The sequence below is a fragment of the Camelus ferus genome, chromosome 10 (genome assembly GCF_009834535.1).
Source record: "Camelus ferus isolate YT-003-E chromosome 10, BCGSAC_Cfer_1.0, whole genome shotgun sequence".
NCBI classification, from domain to species: Eukaryota; Metazoa; Chordata; class Mammalia; order Artiodactyla; family Camelidae; genus Camelus; species Camelus ferus.
In genome coordinates, this window is record NC_045705.1 from 65,324,445 (window position 1) to 65,348,180 (window position 23,736).

General features: G+C 57.5%; 1 protein-coding gene and 1 long non-coding RNA gene across 3 annotated transcripts in view; one reads left to right on the forward strand and one right to left on the reverse strand.

The window, feature by feature from the left end:
* The window catches only part of LOC116666516, a 21,392-nt gene extending 11,412 nt beyond the window's left edge, over positions 1-9,980 (forward strand). The window contains exons 2-3 of the long non-coding RNA XR_004323421.1: positions 9,099-9,108; positions 9,970-9,980. This is a non-coding gene — a long non-coding RNA (uncharacterized LOC116666516). The remainder of the gene's footprint in view (positions 1-9,098; positions 9,109-9,969) is intronic.
* ATG2A (autophagy related 2A) lies at positions 2,161-22,187 on the reverse strand. 2 transcript variants are annotated; one of them, XM_014554941.2, is made up of 41 exons: positions 21,908-22,187; positions 19,678-19,840; positions 19,413-19,565; positions 19,161-19,263; positions 18,590-18,725; positions 18,352-18,450; positions 17,951-18,047; positions 17,700-17,864; positions 17,456-17,596; positions 16,687-16,924; positions 16,454-16,598; positions 16,259-16,351; positions 15,715-15,873; positions 15,351-15,594; positions 14,908-15,004; positions 14,626-14,785; positions 13,801-13,943; positions 13,582-13,721; positions 13,345-13,496; positions 12,742-12,892; positions 12,400-12,599; positions 12,209-12,289; positions 11,866-11,972; positions 11,676-11,768; positions 10,360-10,430; positions 10,056-10,132; positions 9,318-9,488; positions 9,056-9,182; positions 8,759-8,973; positions 8,043-8,251; positions 7,646-7,781; positions 5,865-6,065; positions 5,541-5,642; positions 5,373-5,457; positions 5,143-5,278; positions 4,985-5,057; positions 4,727-4,809; positions 4,393-4,514; positions 4,096-4,250; positions 2,924-3,076; positions 2,161-2,841 (listed from the first exon to the last, which is right to left on the reverse strand). In XM_014554941.2, the coding sequence occupies exons 1-41, from the start codon at positions 22,076-22,078 to the stop codon at positions 2,605-2,607; spliced, it is 5,784 nt and encodes a 1,927-aa protein (XP_014410427.2). In that variant the 5' UTR covers positions 22,079-22,187; the 3' UTR covers positions 2,161-2,604. The 2 variants fall into 2 exon arrangements, with proteins under 2 accessions (XP_014410427.2, XP_032345645.1); XM_032489754.1 differs by having other exon boundaries at positions 2,605-2,841; positions 9,324-9,488; positions 21,908-22,078.
* Positions 22,188-23,736: the final 1,549 nt, after the last annotated feature.

The window sequence follows — 23,736 nt, forward strand, 5'->3', positions numbered from 1 at the left end:
TGGGCAGGCCAAGAACTGGAAAGGGACAGAGGAAGGTGGGGAGGGGAAGAACAGGGGAAGAACAGGGAATTGGAAAAGATGCTGATACACAAATCTGCTGCAGAATGCTCTTGCGGGGCTATAAGCAGCCGGCCGTCTGGAAGAGCACTTAACACCTCGTGGCCTGAGAGCCAGAGTCCTGGGAGCTGGGTGACCTTGAGCAAGTGGGTTAACTGAGCCACTGCTGGTTCCTTATATGCAAATAAGGACTTGTGAGGCTATCCTGTACACTGGCCTGCACTGGTGAGAAGCCACCCTCCCTTCAACTTTTGGGTCTGTCCCCCCACTGGGGAGAGGAAGGAGCTGCTGGCTGGGGTCCCTGAGATGGCTTAGGGGCCCTGGGGGAACAGATGTTTCTCCTGCAAAGTGTGTTCTCATCCCCTCCAGGCTCTGGCCCAACAGACTTAAGTGATAAGTCACAATGCCAGTCCTGCTGAGGCCTAGGGGATATTCTGGAGACCCCAAAGCTTCTGGAGAGGAAGAGGAGCTGGGACTCTGAGCTTTTGGAATGGACTTGGGCCATGTTTCCCTATCCCAGCAGTGGAAACTGGCCCTGAGAGGCAAAGAAGCCTGCCCAAGGTCACAGAGCAGGGCCTTGGGATCCATCCTGCCTGGCAACCTCCCTGAAGTGGTATCCTCCCTTTTGGGATGCAGTCAAGGTGAGATGGGGTAGGAGTCCTCTGCCTGGGAGGAGGGGCCTGTGAATGAAGACACCTCAGCTGGTGACCCCAACCCCCACCCCAGAAGCCCAGCAGGCCCTTCCAAAGTCACCTGGGTAAGATCAAGTACCTAGTTTGGCAGAGGCGGAGGCAGCGGCAGCAGCAGAGATGCTACCACCCCATCAGGAGTCTTGACTTCCTCATCCCACAGGTGGAAACTGAGGCCCAGGGGCTGGAAGGGACTTGTTTGGGTCACCCTGTGGTTACCTAGGCCCCTTCCTTTCTTCCTCAGAAGGGCTGGACTCAGGAGCATCCCGGGGCAGAGGGGCTGCAGGGTAGTGACCCCCCAGGGAAGGCTCTTACCTGGGTGCTTGGCTGGTCCTCGGGGCATGAGGAAGTTGGGACACCCTGGGCTCAGTGCCTTTTGAGCCGTTGGCCCAGCCCCTGGCAGCAGTTAATGATTATCCTGCCGCCTGTCAATACCGATCACAAGTGCGGTTCGAAGGGCATGAAACCCTGGACTGTGCTCGGGCAGGGTGGGGCGGTTCCAGGAAGCATCAGGCTGGGCCCCCATCTCCCACTCCCAGCGGCATCAGACCCCAGCCATCAAAGCCCATCCCTCCCCCACTGTACGGCCTACTGCCCCCCATGAATGTGGGCTTTGAGGACCCTGGGATCCACAGGACCAAACTTTCGCCCTACTCACCTGGTGCCCAGATCTCCCTCACTGAGGGGCCACCAGAGAGCTGTAGGGGATTTGCTGACCCGATAGGTCTGCAGATGACCCCTGCAAGGTGAGGGTTCTTAACCTGGGCCTCAGTTTCCCCAGGGGTCCTCCCACCTCAGTCCAGTGCTACTGGGGAGCAGGGTAGGGAGGGGCATGATCAGAGCAGCCCCTTCTTCCTTGTTCACAAGAAACAAGGTAAGGGGCGTTGGATGTTAGCATTTTCCTGATCCCATGTAAGTTTCTGTGCAAATGTCACTGTCAGGACCCCTTCCAGCCACAGTGCTGCCTCCAGTGCCACCCCCACCCCCCACTTCCAGTGGTCTGGAACTGGGACCCCAGGGCAAATGTTCTAGTCACCTCAACAGCTTCTGCTAGGGATGGCAGGAGCAGCCTCCAGTGGGCCCAGCCTCCAGGAACAGTGTCCCTCCTGGTCCCTGGGTCAGCCAGGAAGGCATTACCAGGAAGGCCCTGAGGCTCAGAGCCAAGGGCGTGGCCTCAGGTCACAAGGTCAGGGTTCAAGTCTCCCTGGGGCACTCCACAGCCTTACCCTTTGCCAGCAGCCTCCCACCTGTCCCCTCACACCTGGCCCCAGGTAGGGTTGGACCCTAGGCTCTTTCAGGGATAGATAAGAAACTGGCGTGGGGGGTGGGGAAGAGGGTGCACAGAGGTGGGGATAAGGGCAAGTCAAGGTCAAGGTGGAGGCTGGGGCAGTGGAAGTACACAGGATGAGGGGGCTGGTGGTGGGCACAGTTTATTCCACTTCATGCAGACACTGACCCACACACTCAAGTTGCTTAAAAATACACTGAACCACACGGTGTCTGTCCCACCACCACCAAGACACAGAAAGACTCTTGGCTGAGTGGGGTCAGGGTCTGAGGGTCCGAAAGCCTCCATCCTGGAACAAGGCAGCAGTGTGGGCCCAGGTGGTGGTGGAGGCAGTGTCCTTTCTCCCCAGAGGAAAAGTGCAGAGACAGGGCCGAGGCCCGAGGCAGGGAGGCTCCTCTCACAGCGATTGGCAGTGGGTGGGCCAGTCAGGGTCCTTCCTGGTTCAACCCCTGAAGGCTTGGCCCATCCGGCTGTGGGCCACAGCTCTTGGGAGGCACGGGAGCTGAGGTGCCACTAGGCTGGCTGGGTATGGTAGGCAGGCAGTGCCCTTGGGTCCCGGGTACCCGGTGCTCAGTCCCGGGTCTCGTCCAAACGCCACTTTAGAGCATGGTCCTTGTGGGCATCAGGGAGGATCTGGTTGCGCATGCCCCCAAGCAGGTTGGATGTGGCCTCTGTGGCTAGGATGAGGGGCTTCACCACTGTTGGGGGCAGCTGGCGGATCACACCTCCTACAGCGCCTGTCAGCCCCTTCTGCTCGTGGCCTCGAGACGCCACCTCACAAATGGTCTGAGCTGTATCCAGGATGCCCTGTGGAGGTCAGATGTCAGTGCAGGGGTCTGTGTGGGGAGGTGGATGTGGGACAACTGGGAACAGGGCTGGGCCTCTTTACCTCTCGAACTGTGTCATAGGCCTTGGCCACACCCTCCCGGAGGTCGGCTGGCTGCTGGCCCTTTCGTAGCCTTCGCACAGATTGCTTGTCCTGCAGGGAGCGCGAGATGGGCACCGTCGGGGACAGGATGTCATACACCGTCTCGGCTGTGGCCTGGGGAGCACAGGGGGGCACCAGATGAGGGGAGGTGGCCGGGGCAGAATCCTCAGGCCAGGGAGCCCACCTCCCTCCTGCGTCCCCTAGAGCCTTGCTTTACTGTGCTGCTCCTGGGGTCCTGCCAAGGCTCCCATCACCCAGGTCAGGGAGCTTCAGGCAGACTGCATGCCTCCTGAGGGGACTCTCCTAATATTGTCTAGACCCACACCCCTCCCCTGCTGACCACCACATCCAGGTACCCCTGCCCTGTCCGTTGGGTGCTACAAATGGCAGCTTGAGATGAGCACATTGCCTTCCCCATCCTATTCCTTGCCTGCTCTAGGGGCAGCCCTGGCAGAGACCTGGGTTCCCCTCACCCATCCCCACCGATCAGTGAGCCCTCACTGAGTGTGACCCTTCTGTCTGCAGGCTCCTCTGTCCGCTAGCCCAGCGTCAGTCCTTCCCACCCAGCCCCCTCACCTGACGGTGCCACATCCCAGCTTAGTGCCCTCGGGGGGGCCCTCAGGTGACTGCTTATCCCTCCAACCTCCTCTCTAGAGACCCTGCCCCCTGTGCATCTGCAAGCTCACCCCCCACCTCCTAGGACAGGCCACAAACACCTGCCTGTCCAGCCCTCTTGACCCCAGAACTCAGAGCACTCGTTTACAACTGCTCACAGGACACCTTCCTGGCTTCCCATCCGGGCCTAGAAAAGCATGGGGCCTGAAGGAACGAGGGCCAGTCTCTGGTTTTCAGTTTCTTTGTCGGTAAACAGAGCCACCACCCCTTCCCTCCCCTTCAAGACACAGCCACGAGCAGAGACTGAGTGGGCTCTAAAGCCTGAGGGGCACTCACCCTCCCATATGGGAGCCACTGGGACCCCAGGCCAGTCACTTGGCCTCTTCTCTTTGTGATTGTTCCTCATAAAATACCACATATCCAGATTGCCTGCCCTCAGTAGAGCTTTGGGGATGGAACTGGGCACCATGGAGCAGACCATCCCTGCCCGGCATGGCCTGGACATGGGGCTCGCTCACCTGGATAGCTTGCACCAGCCGGTTGCTGAGCTCCAAGGCAGCGGAAGCTGTGGACGAGCCGAAGGAGGCAGCTCCCCTCTGCAGCCCCCGCATGAGGCGCCCATCCTTCCTGTACTGCTCAATGGGCATCCACAGCAGGTCCCGGAACCCTTGGACTGTGGGGACAGGGCTGTCAGAGATGCCCAAGGCTGCCCCTACCTACCCTGCTGTAGGAACTCTCCCACCTATTCCCAACAGTGGCTTCTAGGTTACCCAAAAGTATGACAGTTTCAAGAGCCCCCGAAGTCAGATACTCACAGAGCTGAACCACAGAGTGCATGGGGCCCACGCCCCCCAGCAAGCCAGGCAGCTGGTTCTTGCGGATGTCCTGCAGCCACTCATTGAGAGCATAGCCCAGCACCTTGTCCACACCCAGGAGCCTAGGAAGGGGAGAGGAGGGTGGGGTGGGCCAGAGCCGCACACTGAGGGGTCACAGGGCCAGGAAGAACCAAGGACACCCCAACACGCCCCATGTCCCCACCCAACCCTGTGTGGAGGGATGATCCCAGAGGGGTGATGTCTCAGCCAAGGCCACAGTCAGGAACGGAGAAAGGGCCCTGGAGGGAGGCTGGAGAGAGGCCTGGAGGCTCACCCGTGCCGGCAACAGAGCCGCTTTAGCTTCAGCTCGGAGCAGTTGAGCTGGGCCAGGCCTATGAGGAGGCCTGCGAAAGTGCCCTGGGGAGGGAGGAGGGGTTGGAGTTTACGTGATGGGGCCCAGGGACCCACTCAGCCCACAGGAGCCACTAGAGGCTGACTCAGCGGCCAATGTGCATGGACAGAAGCCTGGCTCCCTGGCCTCCATAGACCAGGCCACACCTGGGCAGAACGGGGACCTGACAGCCTCACTTACCACCTGGTCCATGGTGACGTGCTTGCCGTGGTAATCCAGCCAAATGGGCACCTCAGATGTGAACCGGAACTCCCTGGGTGGGAGCGAGGAAAGGGGTCCTTTGGTCACTGGCCTGGCTCCCTACATCCTGGCCCCAGGCCCCCAGCCCGAGGCCCTACCTGAAGTAGATGGGCTGCTGCTCAGCAGAGGAGGAGCCGTGTCTACTGCCTGTGGCCTCCTGGGAGCTGGTGGTCTCCACACCCTCAGGCTGCCCTTCCTGGGGACTGCTGGGCTGGACTCGGGTCTCAGGGTGAGCTGGAGGAGAGGTGGGGGACAGAGCAGGGATAGGCCAAGGAATGTTTGTGAGGTAGGACGCCTAGATCCTCCCTTCCCTGGCCCAGCCACTCACCTTCAGCGGAGGTCTCCGCCGGGACCATGGGGTTGATGCTGGCTGCCAGGCTGGTGAAGAAGTCCTTGAGGAAGAGCAGGGCATCCTGCAGGGGAAGAAGCAGGTCAGATTCAGGGGTCTGGAGGCAGCAGGCTCACTTCAGGCTCTGCCCATACCCAGCCTGCTCACCTGATCCACGTTGAGCCGCAGAGGCAAGAGCGAGACGCGGAGACAGCACTCAGGCCCACCCAGATTGGTCATGGGGGCCAAATGCAGCGCTTTGATCTTGAGCTGAAGGCAGAGGGTGAGCTCTGGGCACCTGCTGGGCTTCTGGCCCCCAACCCCCACTGTTCACCCAGTTGGTCCTGCACACGCTTCCCTCAGCTAAGCCCACCTGAGCCCCCCACCATCCTCCCAGGCTCACAAACAACCTGCGTGTGCGTGTGCACATGCGCATGTGTGCGTGCAAGCATGGGTGTGTGGACCCAGGGTGGACAATGGTGGGGGCCTTACCATGTTGGAGTGAGTGCGCCGTGGCATCCGCTCACTCGTGTGTAGATATAGGAATTTGTTGATCTGGGAGGAGGCCAGCCGGTCTCGGACCTCAAGCTCCTGTACAATGAACACCTGGCGGGACAGTGGCTGCTCCTCTAGCTCCTTGCCAGGGGCTACAGGGCCTGGCTCCGCTGGGTATACCTCATGCTGGAAGCTTACCTGTAGGGTGGACAGGGGCCCGAGCTGAGTAGGCAGGGTGGTGACAGGGAGGGAGGGCTGGCTACAGGCCCCTTCTCTCGCAGCCACCCTCCTGCCCCCAACCCAATCTCAGCCCACACTGGCTGCCACCTGGACACCTCCACACAGCTGTTGCACAGGCATTTATTTCAAACTCCACACAGCCACAATGAACTCTTGACGACCTCCTCCAAATCTAACTGCCTCCATTCTCACAGCCTTCCTTACCATCACCTAAGTGGTACCTGTGCTCCTGTCACCCTAAGTGCAAACCTTGGTTTGGCCCCTCACCCTCCAGTCTCTATCACCATGGTCGTCAGTTTTGCTTCTTCAAAACATCTCTCCAATTCCTCCACACTTCTGTCATCGTCACAGCTGCACCTGGTCTCAGCTGCTGTCACCCATCCCCTGGATGGCCCCCTGCTCAACCCTCCCAGACCCTTCTCCACACATCCGGGGGGGATCTTTGTAAAGCATTTGCCTGCCCACCTTGTGCTCCACAAACCCCTGGTGAGGCCTTGCTTCTCCCTCCAAAGCCCGCCCCCTGCCGGTGCTCCTGACGTGCACTAGGCCTGTCTTCTGCCACCCCCGCCCCACCCTGCCCCACCCCCGACAGGTCAAAGCCTCCCTCAACTGCAGGTCCTTGCCCTGGCCTTCCCTCCCCCTGACCCAGTGCTGGCGCTGGCTCCCCAGCCTGTCGGATCTCTGAGGAGCCCTGGTCACCACTCTGAAGCACATCCCCCCGAGTCTCAGCACAGGTGCCCTTACAAGCTCGGGGGTGGGTCTGAGCAGGCTGACTCCCGGTAAGCGGTACCTGACCTGCACAGTTTCTCAAGCCAGCCTGTCCTGCTCTCTCTTTCATGCATAGTCAGTCCAGCAGCCCATCCTGTGGTTCTTCCCACTCTCAGAATCTCTCCAGAGTCTGACCAACTCACCTGCTCTGCTGCTACTGCCCTGTGCAGCTACTGTCTCATGCTGACTGCATCTCACTCTAGTAAAAACCAAAACCATCTGTGGTCTACAGGGCCCTGTGCAGCCTGGTCTAGGCCGAATCTCTGGCCTTGTGTCCTCCCTGCTCAGCAGGAGTCCCACTGGCCTCCTCGCTGCTCCCAGAACACACGAAGGATGTTCCCAGTTTGCAGCCTTCATGCTGCACCCTCTGCCTGAAAAACCTCCTCCTGGCTCACTTCCTCACATCTTTGTACAAAATGGCATATTTTCACAAGGACTTTCCTGCCCTCTCAATGTCTCCTCCCTGTTTACTTTTTCTGAGCATTTATCACATTTGACTATATCTAAATGTACCCATATACATTTATATATCTTATGGGGCTCCCTCGACTATGATACAAGTGGCCAGAGGGCAGAGTTTCTGTCTGCTTTGCTCATCACTACACCCAGCATCTAGAACAGCATGGCAGCAGCTCCGTAAACATGAGACACAGCTCATGACCAAGGGCCTTTAAGAAGTTCCTGTGGATAGATGTGCTAGCAGGGATGGGAGGGCCTGTCCCTGTCCCTCAGCTTGGCTGGCCTTCTGCACCCTGAGTCCCCCAGCTCACCTTGCTGAGCTGGATCTCCATGAGGACATGGTGCTGCCTCCCACTGCCCCCCTGTGCACGCCAGGAGTTCTGGGGCCGGTTGGGCCCAGAGCCGCGGGAAGGGGAGCTTCTGGGGCCTGTGAGGCCAACTCTTGCCCTGGGAAGAGGAACAAGGGACAAGCTGACTCAGGGGAACCCTCTTCCCTCGTTCCCTCCTGTCAGAGCAGGACTTTCAGTCTGGGGCAAGAGATCCTCTCCTGGGAGGTGGGCAGGGCAAGGAAAGAGGAAGAGTTGAGGCTAGCAAGGCAAGGATTGGGTTCAAGGTTATCAGCTGCTGAAGGTCAGAGCTGGACTCCAACCTGGACCCCATCTCCTGAGGGCCCCACTGCCTCAGCTGCCACCCGGACCCTCTCCTCACCTGTGTCCGGGATGAGGGCCAAAGTCTCGGCCCCCATAGAGGTGCCAGACAAGGGAGACCTCACGCAGCACCACGCGACTGCTGGGCACTGGGAAGTGGGCAGGTGCCCGCAGCAGATCTGTGCTGCCCAGTGGCTGAGAGAAGTGCCCGTCCTGCACAATGATGGGGCCTGGATGCAGCTGCGTCACCACAGGCTCCCCATCCTGGGGCTGCAGGGAGGAGGCCAAGTGAGCATATGGGGCACAGAAGCTTTCCCCAGTCCAGGCCACCTGTCTCTCCCTCATCCTCACATCTCCCTCCCCCTTTTCATAAAAGATGACTCTCACGGGCCATTGTCCTGAGGGGCTTGCGTGCTCCTTGCTCCCACCAGCCCTGACTCCCTGAAAACTAGATCTTGCTTGGAGGTCAGCACCCTTGCAGCCAAATGGTTCCTCACCCTCCCACTAACTGCTCTGCCCCTCTCCCTCCCTACTCTTGAATGCCCCAGTCCCACTGCCCAGGATGCCACGCCTTCTCTCTTCCTCTGGAAACCCATTCACTCCTTCAAAGCCCAGGGTGAGGACTGCCTCCCCAGGGAGACCCTCCCAGCCCCACTCATGGACCCCACCCCACGCTGATATTGACCACCTCCTGCCTCTCTCACAGTAGGAGTCCTAGAAGGGCCTAGATGTGAGCCACCCTCTCCCTGGTTCCTGCCCAGCCTGCCCACCACACACCAGGATGCCCAGGCCAGGAGCGTCAAGGATGCAAAACTCATCACTGTCCAGAGTGTCTCCATCCCCCTCTTCTTCCTTTTCATCTTCTTTGGCCTCTGAATGAGACCTCAAGCTGCCAGTGGGGGCCCCAACAGGGGGCGAGGGGGGCTGGGCCCCACTCCGTTCACCTGGGAATAGGTAGACCGATACTGGCGAGGCCTGAAAGAAGGGGCTACCTGTGGGAGAGAGGACAGTTTAGGGGGATGCCCAATGCGGGTGCCTGATTATGTCTGCTTGCCCAAAAGCACCCCTACCCACCTGAAGCCTGGGCCAGCTCCCGCAGGCTACGCTCGGTGTCCAGGAGGGCGTCGGTCAGGTCCCGCTGGTTGATAAGGGCTGTCTCCACTGAGGGGCATGAGGGCAGGGAGGCAGGGCTTTCGGAGAGCTGGGCCAGGCAGGGGAGGAGTGGTGAATGTCAGGGGGGGCAGGGCCCTACCGCTCCCCCATCACCAGGTCCCTGGGGGCACGGTGGGGAAGGGGGCCCAGCAGAGCTCTGGTAGCCTGTTCAGCCAGGCCTTACCTGTACCTTCTGGCCAGCGATCTCCGTGGGGCTGGGGGGCCTGGGTGGGGGGTGCAGGTCACCCTCACTCATTACGTACTGGAGCAGGTTGACCAGCAGGGCACAGGAGTCAGCACAGCTGTGCATGTGTATCACGTTGTTGGAGCAGCGGAGTTCGAACAATGGCTGGCTCTGCGGGGTTGGTCGTAGGCCCATCAGCCCAGGCTCTACCCCCACCACACGTACTATAGGACTGGGCCAGGTCGTCCCTGGGGTGGTCAGCCTGCCCAATAACCCACTGAACGTGTGAGCAAACAGCCCAGAGAGTGCAGGGAGCTTTGCCCAAGGCCGCCAGACGAAGCAGGAGTGCACTTCCTGTGTGAAGGACTTCGAGTTCCCAGCCTCCTTTATCCTTCACCTCAGCCCAGTGAGGCAGGGCCTAGTATTTCCATTTTACAGAGGAGGGCACTGAGGACCCACCCAGGCTGCCTGATGCTGAGGCCCTGGCTTTTTCTTGGCTGCAGTTGCCCTCTAGTGGCAGGGTTCACATTGAGGGACGCCCATAGTGGACCCAGCCCTTCCTAGGAGGGCCAATAACCATAGCCCAGCATGGAAAGGGCTGTCAGTGACCGTGACCTGAGCCCAGGCCCAGGGAACAGAAGCAAAGGGACAGTGTAAGGAAAGAGTGACCCTGGAAGGCTCCCTTGGCCCCTATGCCTGCTCTGGCTCTGGGGAACCCTGGGTGACAGCCACACTCACCAGTTTGTCCTCAGTGCTCCCCTTCCAGGTTTTGATCACGAGCTCCAGAAGGTCAACGTCCAAGACACAGACGTAATCTGAGGTAGAAGTCAGAAGTCTCTGTTGCCTCCTCCCACCCAGCCCCTGGCCCACCACCAGAGGAGAGAACCTAGGGTTTATCTGGGTGTAGTCCTTGTGTGCGTGCACATGTGTATGGGTGCTGAAAACCTGACTAGCAGCTGGGGGAGGACATCTGGCTGCTCTGGGTATAGCCAGGGGCCACAGTCCCTCAGAGGGGAGGGAGCCCAGTCCAAGCCCTGCCCACCTCGCCGCAGATCCAGGGTCTCCATCTCACACTTGTCAGACAGGTACAAGGCGGAGTCGTCAAGGATGAACCTGGTGGGGAACAGGGCTGAGAAGGGCCAGGGAGCCGCTGCAGGGAGCAGCTCCTAGGAGCTGGCAGGGGTGGGGCTCCCAGAGACAGGCAGAGGGAGCACCCACAGGGAGTCTCAAGCCCACAAGAAACTAGTGCTGGGCCTTCTCTGGTCTCAGTGTTCTTGTCTGTACAATGGGGAGACTGGGCCTGGTCTTCCGTGCCACAGGCCCAGATAGCAGACACTCGAAGAAACTGGGCAGCACTTATCTTTCTCCAAGTACTTGCAGCTCCTCCACCTCACCTGGGCCTCACAACAGCCCTGGGAGGAAAATGTCCTGTTTTCCCCCTACAGTATGCATTGTTCTTTGAAAGTCCTTATTTTAAGGGCAACATAACACAGCTCCTTTAGGATATTTTAAAATACAGCTAATCTCAAACTCTGAGCAAAGCACCATATACAGTCATCCCTCCATATCTGCTGGCTACACTTCTGAGGAGTCAACCAACTGGGGATCAAAAATATTAAAAGAAAAAAAAATCAGACAATTCCAAAAAGCAAAACTTGAATTTTCCATGTGCTGACAACCAGTTACACAGCACTTACATTGTATTAGGTATTATAAATAAACCAGAAATGATTTAAAGAATATGGGAAGATATGCATGGGTTATATACATATATCACACTCTTTTATATGTCACTTATGAGTGACTTGAGCACCCCTGGATTTTGGTATCTGCAAGAGGTCCTGGTACCAATCCTAACTATATGCAAATAATCTTTCTTAAAAAAATAGTTTTATATCTTACTTCTTTTCAGTAAATATTGTACCGTGGCATTTCCCTATATTTTTCAATGTTATTCTTTAATTTGACTTTAATGGTTGGGTTGGCCATGTTTACTAACTGAGATTATAATGTGATGTGGGGGCATTTAAATTGTTTATAAGTTTTGACTATTTAAAATTATACTACAGGGGCATCATACTTCACCTTTTCTTATCCTTATATCCTTAGGACAGCCACCGGAAGTGAGAGTATCAGGTCAGAGAGCTTAAACGCTTTTAAGGCTCTGATTCGGAGGTCTGACTGCCCTCTAGGAAGGTGAAACCCAATTTTGTGCCTCAGGAAGAGATCACATGATTGTACAGAAAGGCTCACAGTGGCCTGAGGATGTACAGCAGGGAGGTAGGACCCTAGAGGAGGGGCAGCTGAGTCAGCTTGGGGTAGGATGGACAGGGAGCTGGGGTGGGGAGAGCTCCATACCTGAGCAGGAAGGTAGAGGTGTCCATGACGATGTTGCTGGAGAGGGTAAAGGTCTCAGCAGTGACAAGGACACGTACAGGGAGGTAGAGGGGCCTGGGGTGGGTGGGAGGTCACACTTGGGCTGGGGCAGACTCCTTACATGAGAGAGCCTGCCCTCAGCCCCTGGCCCCAGCCACCCGTGCCTGGGTACCTGTAGTCCACAGCACAGGAGAACAGGTGTATGTGTAGGATGGTAATGACTGTTGGAGGCAGGTAGCCCAGCACTGGATCATCCAGGACATCTAAGAACTCCAACAGCTTTGGGGGCCAGGGCGAGAGGGGCAGTGAGGATAAAGGGACCTCTTTCTCCCTCTAACTCCCCACCCCAGCACAGGTCCCCACTTGCTGCCCATCAGCTGTCCATCACACCCCTTGCCCAGGGGCTCCGCCCAGAAGTCAGCTCCAGCCTAAGGTCAGCTGTGGTCCAGCCCATGGCCCTCACACCAGCCTTATCCCAGCCTTGAGACTTGCCTGCCCACACCACCCTCGCTCACCTGGGAGTGCCAGCTCTGTTCTGGCAGGGCCATGTAGTGGCGCAGCGTAGCTCTGTGCAGCCGCAGTGTCACCAGGAACTCCTGGGGGCAGGGCACAGTCAGCCCATGGTAGCAGCCCAGCCTGCCAGGCACCAGGGAGGCAGTGGTCCTGCCCAAACAAGTGGGCCGGCCAGAAGCAGGTACGGCTATACCTTGACATTCTTGTGGGGGTCCAGTTGGATGCGCACCGCGGTGGACAGCATGTGGGAGCCCCGGCCTTGGCCCTTGCGGCCCGAGGCTCCTTGCTCAGTCATCCCTTCCTCTGATGGGTAGATGGTTAGGGCCAGCTGGGCCGGAGGAGCAAAGGTGGGCAGCTCCAGGCAACTGGGCAGCAAATAGTCATCCACGGCCGCTAGGGAGACATCTGGTGAGTCCCCTTCCAAGCTGGCTGATCCCCCACTCCACCCAGGAAGGGCACGTATTCCTCCTGAAAGACTCAACCCCTGTCCATGGACCCTAGAGACCCCATGGCAACTGGCCCCCAGCCCTCACACCTCGGTGGTAGAGTGTTGCCTTTTCAGCTTCCAGGCAGAAGTAGCCAAGGCCCGGCTGGCCTCGGTAATGGGAGACGCTGAAGATGGTGCCTTGTTCCATGTCTAGCACCAGTTCCCCATGTGCAGCCTCCAGCCGTTTCCCACACTTGTCCTGCAGACAGAGCATGTGGTTTGGCCTCACCAGCTATACTTAGCAGCCCTGACCCTTGGGGGTGAGGGGCCTCGGAGAGTCCTGGCCTGACTAGGATCAGCTCCAGCCTCTACCCAGACTGCTGGAGGTCCAGGGCAGTACTTTCTCTTTTGCCAGAGGGGAAGGGTCATCCTTGCCCTGTCTGCCTCCGAACATCAGATGGTGCCAATTAGGACCCCTAGCATGGTGCCTTACATACAGCAGGTGCTAATAAGGGGCAGTGATGAGATGGGTGTGGTGGCACGGGTGGGTCAGTGGGTGGTGGGTAGGTGCTGCTGGCTGGAGAGGCCACACAAAGTCCCCAGTGGGGTCTGTTTCCCACATTCCCAGCTTGGAACTGCTGACACTGGCCTTGTTCTCTTGCCAGTGGGGGCTCTGGAGTCAGGGGCTCACCTCCCCTGGGCTGCCCTCACCTTGGTTTCACAGTGGGCCGTGATCCGACCCTTCAGCACCGTCACCAGTGTAGAGAAGGTACTCTGGGAGTGAGGGGATTCAGGGGCAGGGGGCCGGGGGGCACCTGACGCCCCCACTGAGAAGTGGGTGTCCTCATCGTCCGAGTCCGAGTCTGGGGTGAGATCAAGGAGCCAAGTGGGAAGGAGACCTGGGAGGGCTGCCCTGGCCCCAGGGCCCCACCAGGGCACCCCTCCTACCCAGCTTGAAGGCAGACTTGCACATCTTGAAGTTGTCGTGCCACAAGCCCGAGGCGTCCGGGAAGCCAGCGGGGCACGCGGCGGGGCCGGGGCTGGGAAGCAGGTCCGCGGGCTCCCACAGGAGCAGGTCGTTGTTGATCCTGGGAGGGCGGTAGGACCACGGCGGTGAGGGAGGCCCAGCCCAGCCCCTGGCCACCCCCGCCCTACCCATGTCGCCACCTGTTGTAGAGGCTCTCGTAGACCTCCTTGCTGGGCAGGAAGACATGGGCGCTGGGCAGGACCACTTCCAGGCTGCAGCGAGACAGCGCCAGGGCCCGGTTCTGAAAGGCCCTCATTTCCTCAGTGTCTCCAGGAATCACCATCTGGATGGGGGAGCAGGAAAGGGGATGAGAAATGTCAGAGCCTGCTGCTGGCTTTTCAATCAGACCCAGGTTAGTTTCCTGACCTATTTCTCATTCATTCACATGAGCCTTTCCTGCTGGGACATAGGACAGCCATCTCGTGTGAAGCGCTGACTGCGTGCGAACCCTGCCCTGAGGGCCTTGTGTATGTTAACTTCTTTATTCTCACAACAGGTCTGTGAGACAGGTCATTATACCCACTTTCCAAGTGGGGAAACTTACCTGTAGGTGACTTTTCAAGAGATGAGACAACTCCCCCAGATGATACACCCAACTGAGTGGCAGAGCCTGAATTTGAACCTAGGCCATTTGGTTCAGAGGCCAGGCCCTTAACCGCCTCCTACTCAACCCTCATCTCCTTAAGAGAAAAGGGTCCTGAGGCCCAAACATACACTGCTGATAAATGGCTGAAGGGACGGGGTTGTGATCTACCTGATCAAGGACCCATGCCCCCTGGGTCCCTGCCCTCACTCCTAGGCCCCGCCAGCTGTGGTGTTTCTGCCTCCCTGTTGACCAGAGATGATGGAAGAGATGAAATTCTCACTGACGCTGGGTCACATCACCTGGTGCCCCAGATGGTGTTTTCCCTGTGGCCCACAGCCACCAATTGGCTCCCATGAGACTCGAAGGTCCTGGGCCTCACCTCTTCCGTCTCGTACATGGTCCTTTTTGAGGAGAAGGGTGAGGGCTCAGGTTCCTGAAGCTCGCACAGATTCTCAGCCGACAGCTCCAGCTCCTCTCCCTTCTCCGGGGCCACTTCCCACTGTGTGCTGCTGAGCTGGGGGTTCAGGGTCACCACTACCCTGCGAGGGCACAGGCCTGTCACTGGCCTGCAGGGCCCCCAGCCCCTGGTCCCAAGTGGCCTCCCACCGCCCTCAGTAGCAAAGCCCTCCTCTCTGTCTGCTCCTCCAAAGCCCCAACTTACTGGGGCAGGAAGTACTTGTGCCCAGGGCTCTTGGGATCCAGGGCTTTAGAGACCCGCAGGCAGGGGACAGGTGGCTTCTCTCCATCTTCGTAGGTGACTGGAGGGGATGGGGAGGAGTGAGGGGTTGTCACTGCTGCCTTTCCCTATTTCTTCCTCAATGCCAGGTGGGCCAGTGGGGGATTGGAGCACCCCTCACCGTGACAACCATCTTTTACTGTTTACAGACCTATGCCCACAGTCTATAGTCATTCAAGGATAAAGGGTCCACTCTGCCTGTTGCCCAGGAAGCCTGGGGATAGGCAATGCTGGTGCCTCACAAAGCTGATTAGGCCTGGACCAGGGTCTGTCCCCACTGTGACCCAGCCCATTCCATAGCCCCAAGCCCAATACTCCTAGAGGCCTGAGCCCCCTGCCTAACGAGTTATACCCAGGGGGGCTCTTACCATGTAGGTCGGAGTAGGTGAGTTCCAGGCGGGTTGGGGCTGGGGGACCAGGCCCACTGCTTAACTCTGACCGGAACTGGGGCTCAATCAGCTCTAACCGCAGCTGCTCAGCCCGCACAGCCTGGCCCGCCCAGGGGTCCCGCTCAGGCCGCAGGTCGGCAATGGGGAAGCGCAGCTGCAGCGTGGCCCTGGGTGCTGATAGCTGCACCACTGTCTGCTGCTCAGCAGCTGGTGGGGTCTCTGTCTGTGGAGGGTCGGGGGGTCAGAGATGCTGCCTGGGCCAATCCCCTCCTCCAGCCCCTGCAACTGTGGTCAACAGCCAGATAGTCCATGCCCTGCTCTCCATCCTAGTTGGGCATCTTACCAGCAGGCCAGCAAGCAACTCAGGAGGGGGTATGGTGGCCAGGTGCAGCAGGGCAGAGAGCCGGTCCAGGGCCCCTAGCTCTACATCTGCCTGGAAGTCAGCCAGGTCCAGGGCCAGTTCTGAGTGGTAGTGGCAGGCAGCTGGGCGCCGGGGTCGGCTCTGAGGGAGAGGGTACACAGGTCAATGAAGGCTATGACATGGTGAGGGCAGGATGGGCAGGATCCCCCTTGAGGAAAAACAGAACACAGAGCCCTCCCAAGCGGTGGGGAGAAGAGCTTGGGTAAGGGACCCAGGAGAGGATGGGAAGCCCTTTACTGCCCTGCTCGAGGCAGATCAGGCTTGTTTAGCGAAAGCTACCCAATACTTGCCACTCCCAGCCATGGAGCAGCCTAGCCCCAGATGTATTCAAGGGATCCCGGATGGAAAGATGTGCTCTGGTTTGAAGGTGGAGGGTGGGAGCAGGGAGGCACCAGGGGAGGCCGGTACGGGCAGTACACCATGGGAAACAGTCAAGGGCCACTGGGCCTGAAGTGAGGTAGGTTACCTTGTGTATCCGGCGCAGAGTCTGCATGTGGCGCAGGTGGGCGCAAGGCTTAGCTGAGGCCTGGGAGGCCAGGCTGTTCGGGAAGCTCAGGATCTGGGATGGGACATGGGAAGCGACAGGGTGAGGCTGAGCCCCCACACCCACCCTCACCACTAGGCCCTGCTGCCCATATCCTGGCTTTCTCTCAGCCCTCACCTCTGTGTACTCAGGCTCCGAGGTGCCCCTGGGCCACAGACACTCTAGCACCTCCAGCTGCCCAAAGTGCACTTCTGTGCTGGTGATCCGCCGGCCCCTGCTTGTCCGCAGCTCCCAGGACAGCTGCACAGCTGCACCTGTTAGCCTATAGGGAAGACACAGGGCATCAGAAGGTGAGCTTGGGCGGGTTTGGAGAGTCCCCTTAAGCCCAGGTCCCTGCCTTGGGCTTGTACCGGACATGACTACAGGGACAGGCCCTCTGGAAGCGCGGTCGGAGATGGTAGAAGTCATGAGAGCCAAAGGACCCATCCTTGGAGGCATCAAACTCCGAAAAAAAGTGGGTGGTGAGGTCAGGTGGTCCAGAAGACGGGGCAGACGTCTGAAGCAAGGTCAGGGTCACGCCCCCCAAAGTCATCTTCAGCAGCGAGTCAGGGCGCAGGGTGTTCGAGGAGGGTGTGGGGGCTGTCTTGCCTGAAAGAACAAAGACTTCATCAGGGGCTCCCCAGAGCTCATAAGCATCCCAGGTAAGGTGACAGTCAGACACTGGTCTAAGGGCTGGGAGAAGCCCTGGCCTAGCTGGACTGTGACTCTGGCTGGGGGCTTGGCCAGGCAAGGGTGACACGAAGCCTCATTAAGCCAGACACTGGGCCCAGGCTTGATTCAGTCCTCTCAAGGGAGCTGCAAGAAAGGTGATAAAGCACTTACCCAGTACCTGCCACACACAATCTCTCAATAAACATCAAGCAAAACATGCAGCCTGGCAGGATCAAATCTTACTATTCTTTTTTTGTGGAAGGGGAAACTGAGTCTCCAGCAGTTTAAGAGCTTGGCCCAAGGTCACTGACTCTGAAACCTAGGCTCTGTCCATTGCATCTCTACCTCCCATTGAGTGTTCCCATGGAACCAAGTCACAGTGGTGGACCTCCAGACATAGCATGCGAGTAACAAACATCACACCAGCACCAAGGCTTCCTCCAGCTCTTCCTGCCCCTGAGGACTCACCGGTCGAGGGGTGCTGGGCAGAATGCCGGCGGGAGGCCATGTTGCTGTGCACCGAGGAACCCAGGTCTACGTCGGAGAGGGAGACCTCAGACAGGGCTGAGGCCACACTGCTTGTGAGGCCGGCCATGGAGAAGAAGAGGTCTGTGAACCAGGGGAAGAGGGTCAGAGACTGGTGTGCTCAGCCCCCTGACTCCTGCACCCACACAGACACCCTGCCAATTGCTGGTTCTGGCTTCACACCCACCAGTGCTCTCCAGGTTGACAAGAGGGTTTGAAACGGGGTCTGGGCTGAAGGGCTCAGCTACAGTCCCCGCCTGCAGCTGCTGGTTCAGATCCTGTTCAATCAGCCACAGATCTTCAGCACCTAGCGGGCGGCTCTTGTTCAGTTTGTCTACCAGGCCCTCGGGGTCTACGGGGAGGATACTTTCTTATGTCAGTCCAGTCTGGCCAGCCTCTTCCCAGTCATCCCATCTCCTAGACCACCCACAGTCTCACCTGCAAGGCTCACTGTGTCAAGCAGTTCCTGAAGCTGCTGGAGCTGCCGTGGGGTTAGAAGCAGGTGCAGGGAGCCCAGTTGTCCAGACACCTCCAGCTAGGGGTGGAGGGAGTAACCATGGAGCCAACACCTGCCACCGAGGCCCTCTGAGAACTGCCACCCACCTGTCCTCACCCTGAGGAGGCAGGATGCCAGTTATCAGGCTAAGCTATACCACCAACTAGCTGTGTGACCCTGGCCACAACTGGACCACTCTCAGCCTCAGTTTCTCCAGTTGCCTAGAAGGCAGTAATTCCCCCACTCAACACTCTTCTCTGCTTTGTCCCAGGGAAGATCAGCAGTGCTGAGGAAGATTCTGAGATGGGGCATATTCCTCCTCCCCAGGGGCCTGGGGACCCACCTTGGGGCCTGGGAAGGCCTCATTTTGCTTCAGTTTCACTGTCAGCTCCAGACACCCTGAGCAGCTGCCAATCTGCAAGGGAGGCTCTGGGGGTCCTTCCTGGGAGGTAAGAGGATATGAAAGGAGAGGTCAAGAAGATACGGTCAGAGATGGTCAGAAGGGATGAAGACAGTCAGATGGGTCAAGGTCCAGAGAGAACAGGAATTAAGAGACACTGTGAGGACGAGACTGGGCCCACCTGTTGGGGGAGCTCCTCGAAGTGCAGGCGGACGCCCACCAGCTGCAGCAGCTTATGTAGGAAGGCAGGAGGCTGATGCACATCCACTGGGGGTGCCTGGCTTGGGTCTCGCACGGCCTCATCGCAGTACTCCAGTCTGAGGAGTGTAGGCTCAGCCCTTGCCCAAGCCACCCGAGGCTGGTGCCCCTCTCCCCACACCTTGTTCTGTTTTAGGGGGTCTGGGGTCAGCGAAGGTTGGCCTGTAGAGCTGCCGCATTATAGTCAGGCCATCCTGGACCTCCATGGCCATTCCTTGCTCCTCAGACCATCAGGGTGTAACCTGATCCTTGGGGCCCCAGTCACCCTGGGCCTGCACCGCCTGGCCCCTGGACACCACACCAGGCTCACACGCAGCTTGCTTCCGCCTGCCACGGCCACAGCCCAGGCCCACCCAGACTTGCCCTGACATGTCCCAGGAGCCCAGGCTGGGGATGGGGGCAGGGCCGGGGGCAGGGTCAGGGCCAGGGCCATTCAGCAGCCCCTCGTTCCCCCTCTTCCTCATGCCAGCCCACACTGCTCAGCCTGCCCCTACCTCTGCACATGGACTTCCACTGCCACACCATGCTTCCCATCACCCGGCGAGTGCTCCACCCTCACGACAGTATCCAAGAAGGTCACCTTGATCCTTCGCAGTACTGAGGGGTGGGAAAGGGTCTCACGTCAGGCGGAGCAGCAAGAGGCAGACAGAGTTTCCCTGTTGGGCAGCAGAGTGGCCATGCTGCTGTCTGAGGCCCTTGCCCTATGGGCCATGGAGGGGCAGGGTGGCCAGGAGGGGCCTGCTCACCAGTCTCGATGGTCTGGGCGAACATCTCCAGTCCTTCTAGGGGCTGTGGTGGCTCAGAGGGCTCAGGCAGCCCGTCCCGCAGGCACTCCTGAGCCAGCTGCATGCTCGTGGTCATACACGAGGCCCAGCTCTGTGAGTCAGCAGCCCCTGGTCCTGCAAGTAGGAAGAGGGTCTCAGGACAGGCAGACCCAGCCAGCCCCTGGTGCCAGGCCCACTCCCACTTCCTGCTCCGTGCTGCCCCCCACCAGCTTTGCCCTGTCCTCACCTGGGCCTTGGCGGGGTTGCAAAGTGAGCTGGAGGCCTGACACGTGCACAGTGCAGTGGTCGGTGAGCAGCGCAGCCCAGGGCACGGCCACCTTGATAGAGCCCACAAAGCCTTCCACCAATTCCAGTGGTGACTCCATGGACTCCAGCACCTCATTCACAGACTGAGAGCAAATGGAAGATAAAACCAGCTCAGGGAAACCCCAAATCCAGCTGTCCCCCTGGCTGCTGCACTCCTTGCCTGGCTATTCCACCCTTGCTCTCCCCATCCCTCCACATGCTACCTGCAAAGTCCTACCTTTGCTCAATGGATCCCTACGCTTGGTGCCCTATTACTGCATAGTTCAATGTGCCCAGTTTTTCAAACCAGAGGAGGGGGGAGCTAGGGGATAGAAGGTAGCATGTCCAGATACGGGAACAGCACATGTAAAGGCCCAGCAGTATGCAGCAGCACCCCATATTCATCCTGGTGAGCATGGAGTTTAATGGGAGTGTGCAGGAGAGGCAGACAGGGGCTGACCTGAGCTGGAGGGGGGCCCCCAACTCCAAACACTTGGTGCAGTTGTACCTCTCTCTGAGGCACAAGCTTAGAGCTCCCGGTTACAAACAGGGGAGTCACCAGCTTGGGAGCTCCTTGAGGGCAGCAGTCCACCTGCCTTCTCTGTGTGACTCCAGGTGCTCTGCGTGGTGCTACCCAGCGAGGGCCTCAGTAAACACTTGTTGGACCCATGAATAAAATACACAGCAGAACTAGCAAGCCTATAGAGACTGAGTACAAATTCCTTACCCAGAGATCCACAGATGGGGAAACTGAGGCCTAAAGAGAAGGGACCAGTCATCCAGTATACCATGGGGACTGAGACTGAGACCCAGGCCTCTCTCCTCATCCTATCCCATGGTTCCCAGGCACTTGACACCTTTGAGGATCTTCAAGGTAGGGGCTGCAGGCCGAGGCAGAAGGGCTGGCAACCTGGGAAAGCACCTACATTCCACCAAGGCCCAGCTCCTCCCAACTCCTTCACCAGAGGCCAGGTGGGAAAGCAGCCTAGCTGGGAGCCAATTCAATCCCCAGCTGAGGGGAGGGGAGGGCAGAGTGGGAATGTAGAAAGAGGCAGTCTAGAGGTCTGGGTTATTTCTTTCAGGCCAGACTAAGAGGCTGAAGTCAGAAATCAGAAAAGGTCTCCTGCGCTAGGATTCCAAAGCAAGAGATGCCACCAACTCTGGGCTCAGGGGTCTTCCTCTACCCCACATTTGCTCAGGAAGGCCTGGCCTACCTCTAAAGCTCAGTTCTTCCTGCCCAGGCTATATTGAGGCCAGGCATCCTATCTGCCCACTGCCCTAACTCCCCCAAGAAAACTGAGAAGCCCCTGTCTCCGTGTCCACCCCTGTTTCTCTGAACTGGAGGACTGACCCAGTGCCAGCCCTGGTCTGGTGCCTCTAATTGGTGGCTCCTTTGCAACTTCCCAGGTCAGCTGACCTGTGAATCACTGCACTTCACCACCTCCAGTATAAGGACTCAGATCCAGATCTTACTCCTCTCAGCTTCCCCAGCATCTCGCTCCTCTCTGCCTGAGGTCAGACTTATCCATCTTTCCTCTAGGGCTTTCCTCTACAGAGGGATGCCCAAGCCCCTCCCCAAACTGCCACTTGGTCCATCCCACTCTCCCAAAAGCAGGAAGTAGACAGCGGCAGCAGTCACACAAAGTGTTGATCAACATGGTGCTGACGCGGTTGTTGACATCCCTATCCGGAGATGAACCCCACCCACCAGGCCCAGGGTCGTGGGGTCAGGAGGTCAGGGCACCCTTCCCACAGGTGCCTGTAGCAGGGCCCTGGACCCCTGCCAGACTTCCCTGACCAGCTTCGTGTCCCAACTCTGTCACTGCCCTGGCCTCGTCCCACCAGACTCCCTAGTTCCTCTGATCCCTCCTCACCCTCTCCTCAGTTTCTTGGTACCACCCTCATCTCAGGCCCCAAATTCGATATGCTTATTCTGGCATTCTCCAGACAAGTGACATCCCGCTTCCCAGCCTCAGTTTCTCCTCCTGTGAAGTAGAGGCAGCTACTGGCTATGGAAGCGACCAGCTGGGGTCCCTCTTGACCCCTGGAAAGGGTTGGACTCCCACGGCCTCTCCACCCCAGTGCCAGGTCCCCAAGTCCAACCCTTTCACAGGTAGCCTCAAATCGTTGTCCCCCCTCCCCCCTTCCCGGGTTCGGGCCCATATCCTTACCCAGATCTCCAGATGTATATCCCGCAGGGCAATGCTGCCCTTGTACAAATCGAGGCTGAGCTGGTCCAGGCTGAGGTGCTCCTGGAAGAAGTGACCCAAGTAGTGATGCAGCAAGTAGCGGCAGACTCGCTCTTTCACACAGTTCGACCACGGCCATAGCCATCGTGACATCTCGGAGACCGCCGGGCCCGGGCCGCCTCAACTCGCCGCCCGGCAGCGTTCCCCGTCCGGCTTCGCGGTTCACTAGAGCCCCCGGCTCACCCTGCCGCTTCTCTTAGAGCCAGGCCGCGCCCCCGGACGCCCGGCCCCGCCCCCCACGCTCACTGCCATTGGCCATTGCAAAGGGCGAGGCCTACTGATTGGCCGCGGGGGCGGAGCCTCCAGGCGCGAAAAAGGGACTGGGCTCTCGGTACGATATAATGCTCTCAAAATTGATTTACGCTTGCGTAAAAGTTCTGTGTGGGAGGACCTTCAACCTCTCCTACGGGCTCCGGGAAGGCTGTAGCTTGAGGTGCCAGCCCCGCAAAGAAATGCGCATGTGCTGACTTGTCCTATTAGTACTTGAGGTAGTTAGGGAGGATTTAAAGGGGCAGTGTCCCATCAAACTTCGTAGAAAGCTTTCTAGAGGAATAAAGTGTGAGCCCCAACACGCATCTCTAGAAACAATTAAGTGAATAAATATTTGCATTTTACAAAACGATTTACCTTCCTTTATCTCATTCAACCCTCATAACCTTCTAAGGTAGAGATTACTGTCACCATTTTAGAAATAAGGAAATAGACTGTTTTGCTGTGAAACCATCATCAAGGAAGTCCTTTTTTTCCACTCCTTACTGAAATGCTTGACAGGAGGTTAACTGACCCACCCTTCTCTCTGTAGTAGGTCAGGTCTCTGGCCAATAATAATAGCAGTAGTAGTAGTAGAAGTAGTAGAAGTAGTAGTAGTAGTAGTACTAGTACTAGTAGTAATATATTTTTTTTAATCTCTAATTCAAAAATTCAGTAAAGAATGGATTCTAACTTCCTTGAGCAAGGGTTTATTGTTTCGTGCAGCCCGTGAAATAAGAATGGTTTTTACATTTTTGAATAGTTGGGAAAAAAATCAAAGAAGAATAAGATTTCATGATGTGAAACTCATAAGAAATTCACATGTGTGTCCACAAATAAAGTTTTAGTGTAACACAGTTCTGCTCATTTGAATAAGTACTCTCTAGGGCTGGTTTCTTGCTACAACAGCAGAGTTGAGTACTTAAGACGGAGGCCTACAAAGCCTAAAATATCTATTTTATTTAAAATATTTTATGTAAAATTTTAATATTTTAAAATATTTTATTTAAAATATATTTATTTTAGTCTGTACAGGTTTGGTCATCTAAGCCCCGTTGTATCATGAAGGCTTAAGAGATATCAACAGGTAATTATAATTCCACTTAAGCCTTACTAGGGAGATGGACTCTACTGAAATCTAAAGCCAAAAGTCAGCCTGAAGCAAGGGCAACCTCCTTGGCCTCAGGGGCAGGGATCTTGATTCCATTCCCAGCTCTCTCTGACTTCAGGCAAGTCACTGCTCCTCTGTGAACTTGTTTTATCCCCTTTAACCTAGGATTGGGTTAGTAGGCAGGACAATTCTTTACCTGGAAAGGACTGGGTTACAGTCTCAGATACAATGGTTGCTTCGAAAATGCTTGTGGAATGAATCAAGAGACCTGCCTGACCCCCATGAGGCCAGGGGCAGAGTTGTGTTCATCGAGTGTTTATTAAATTAATAATAAAAGTAATAGATACCATGAATTGAGCTCATGCGATGTCCTGGACACTGGGTTTGTCAA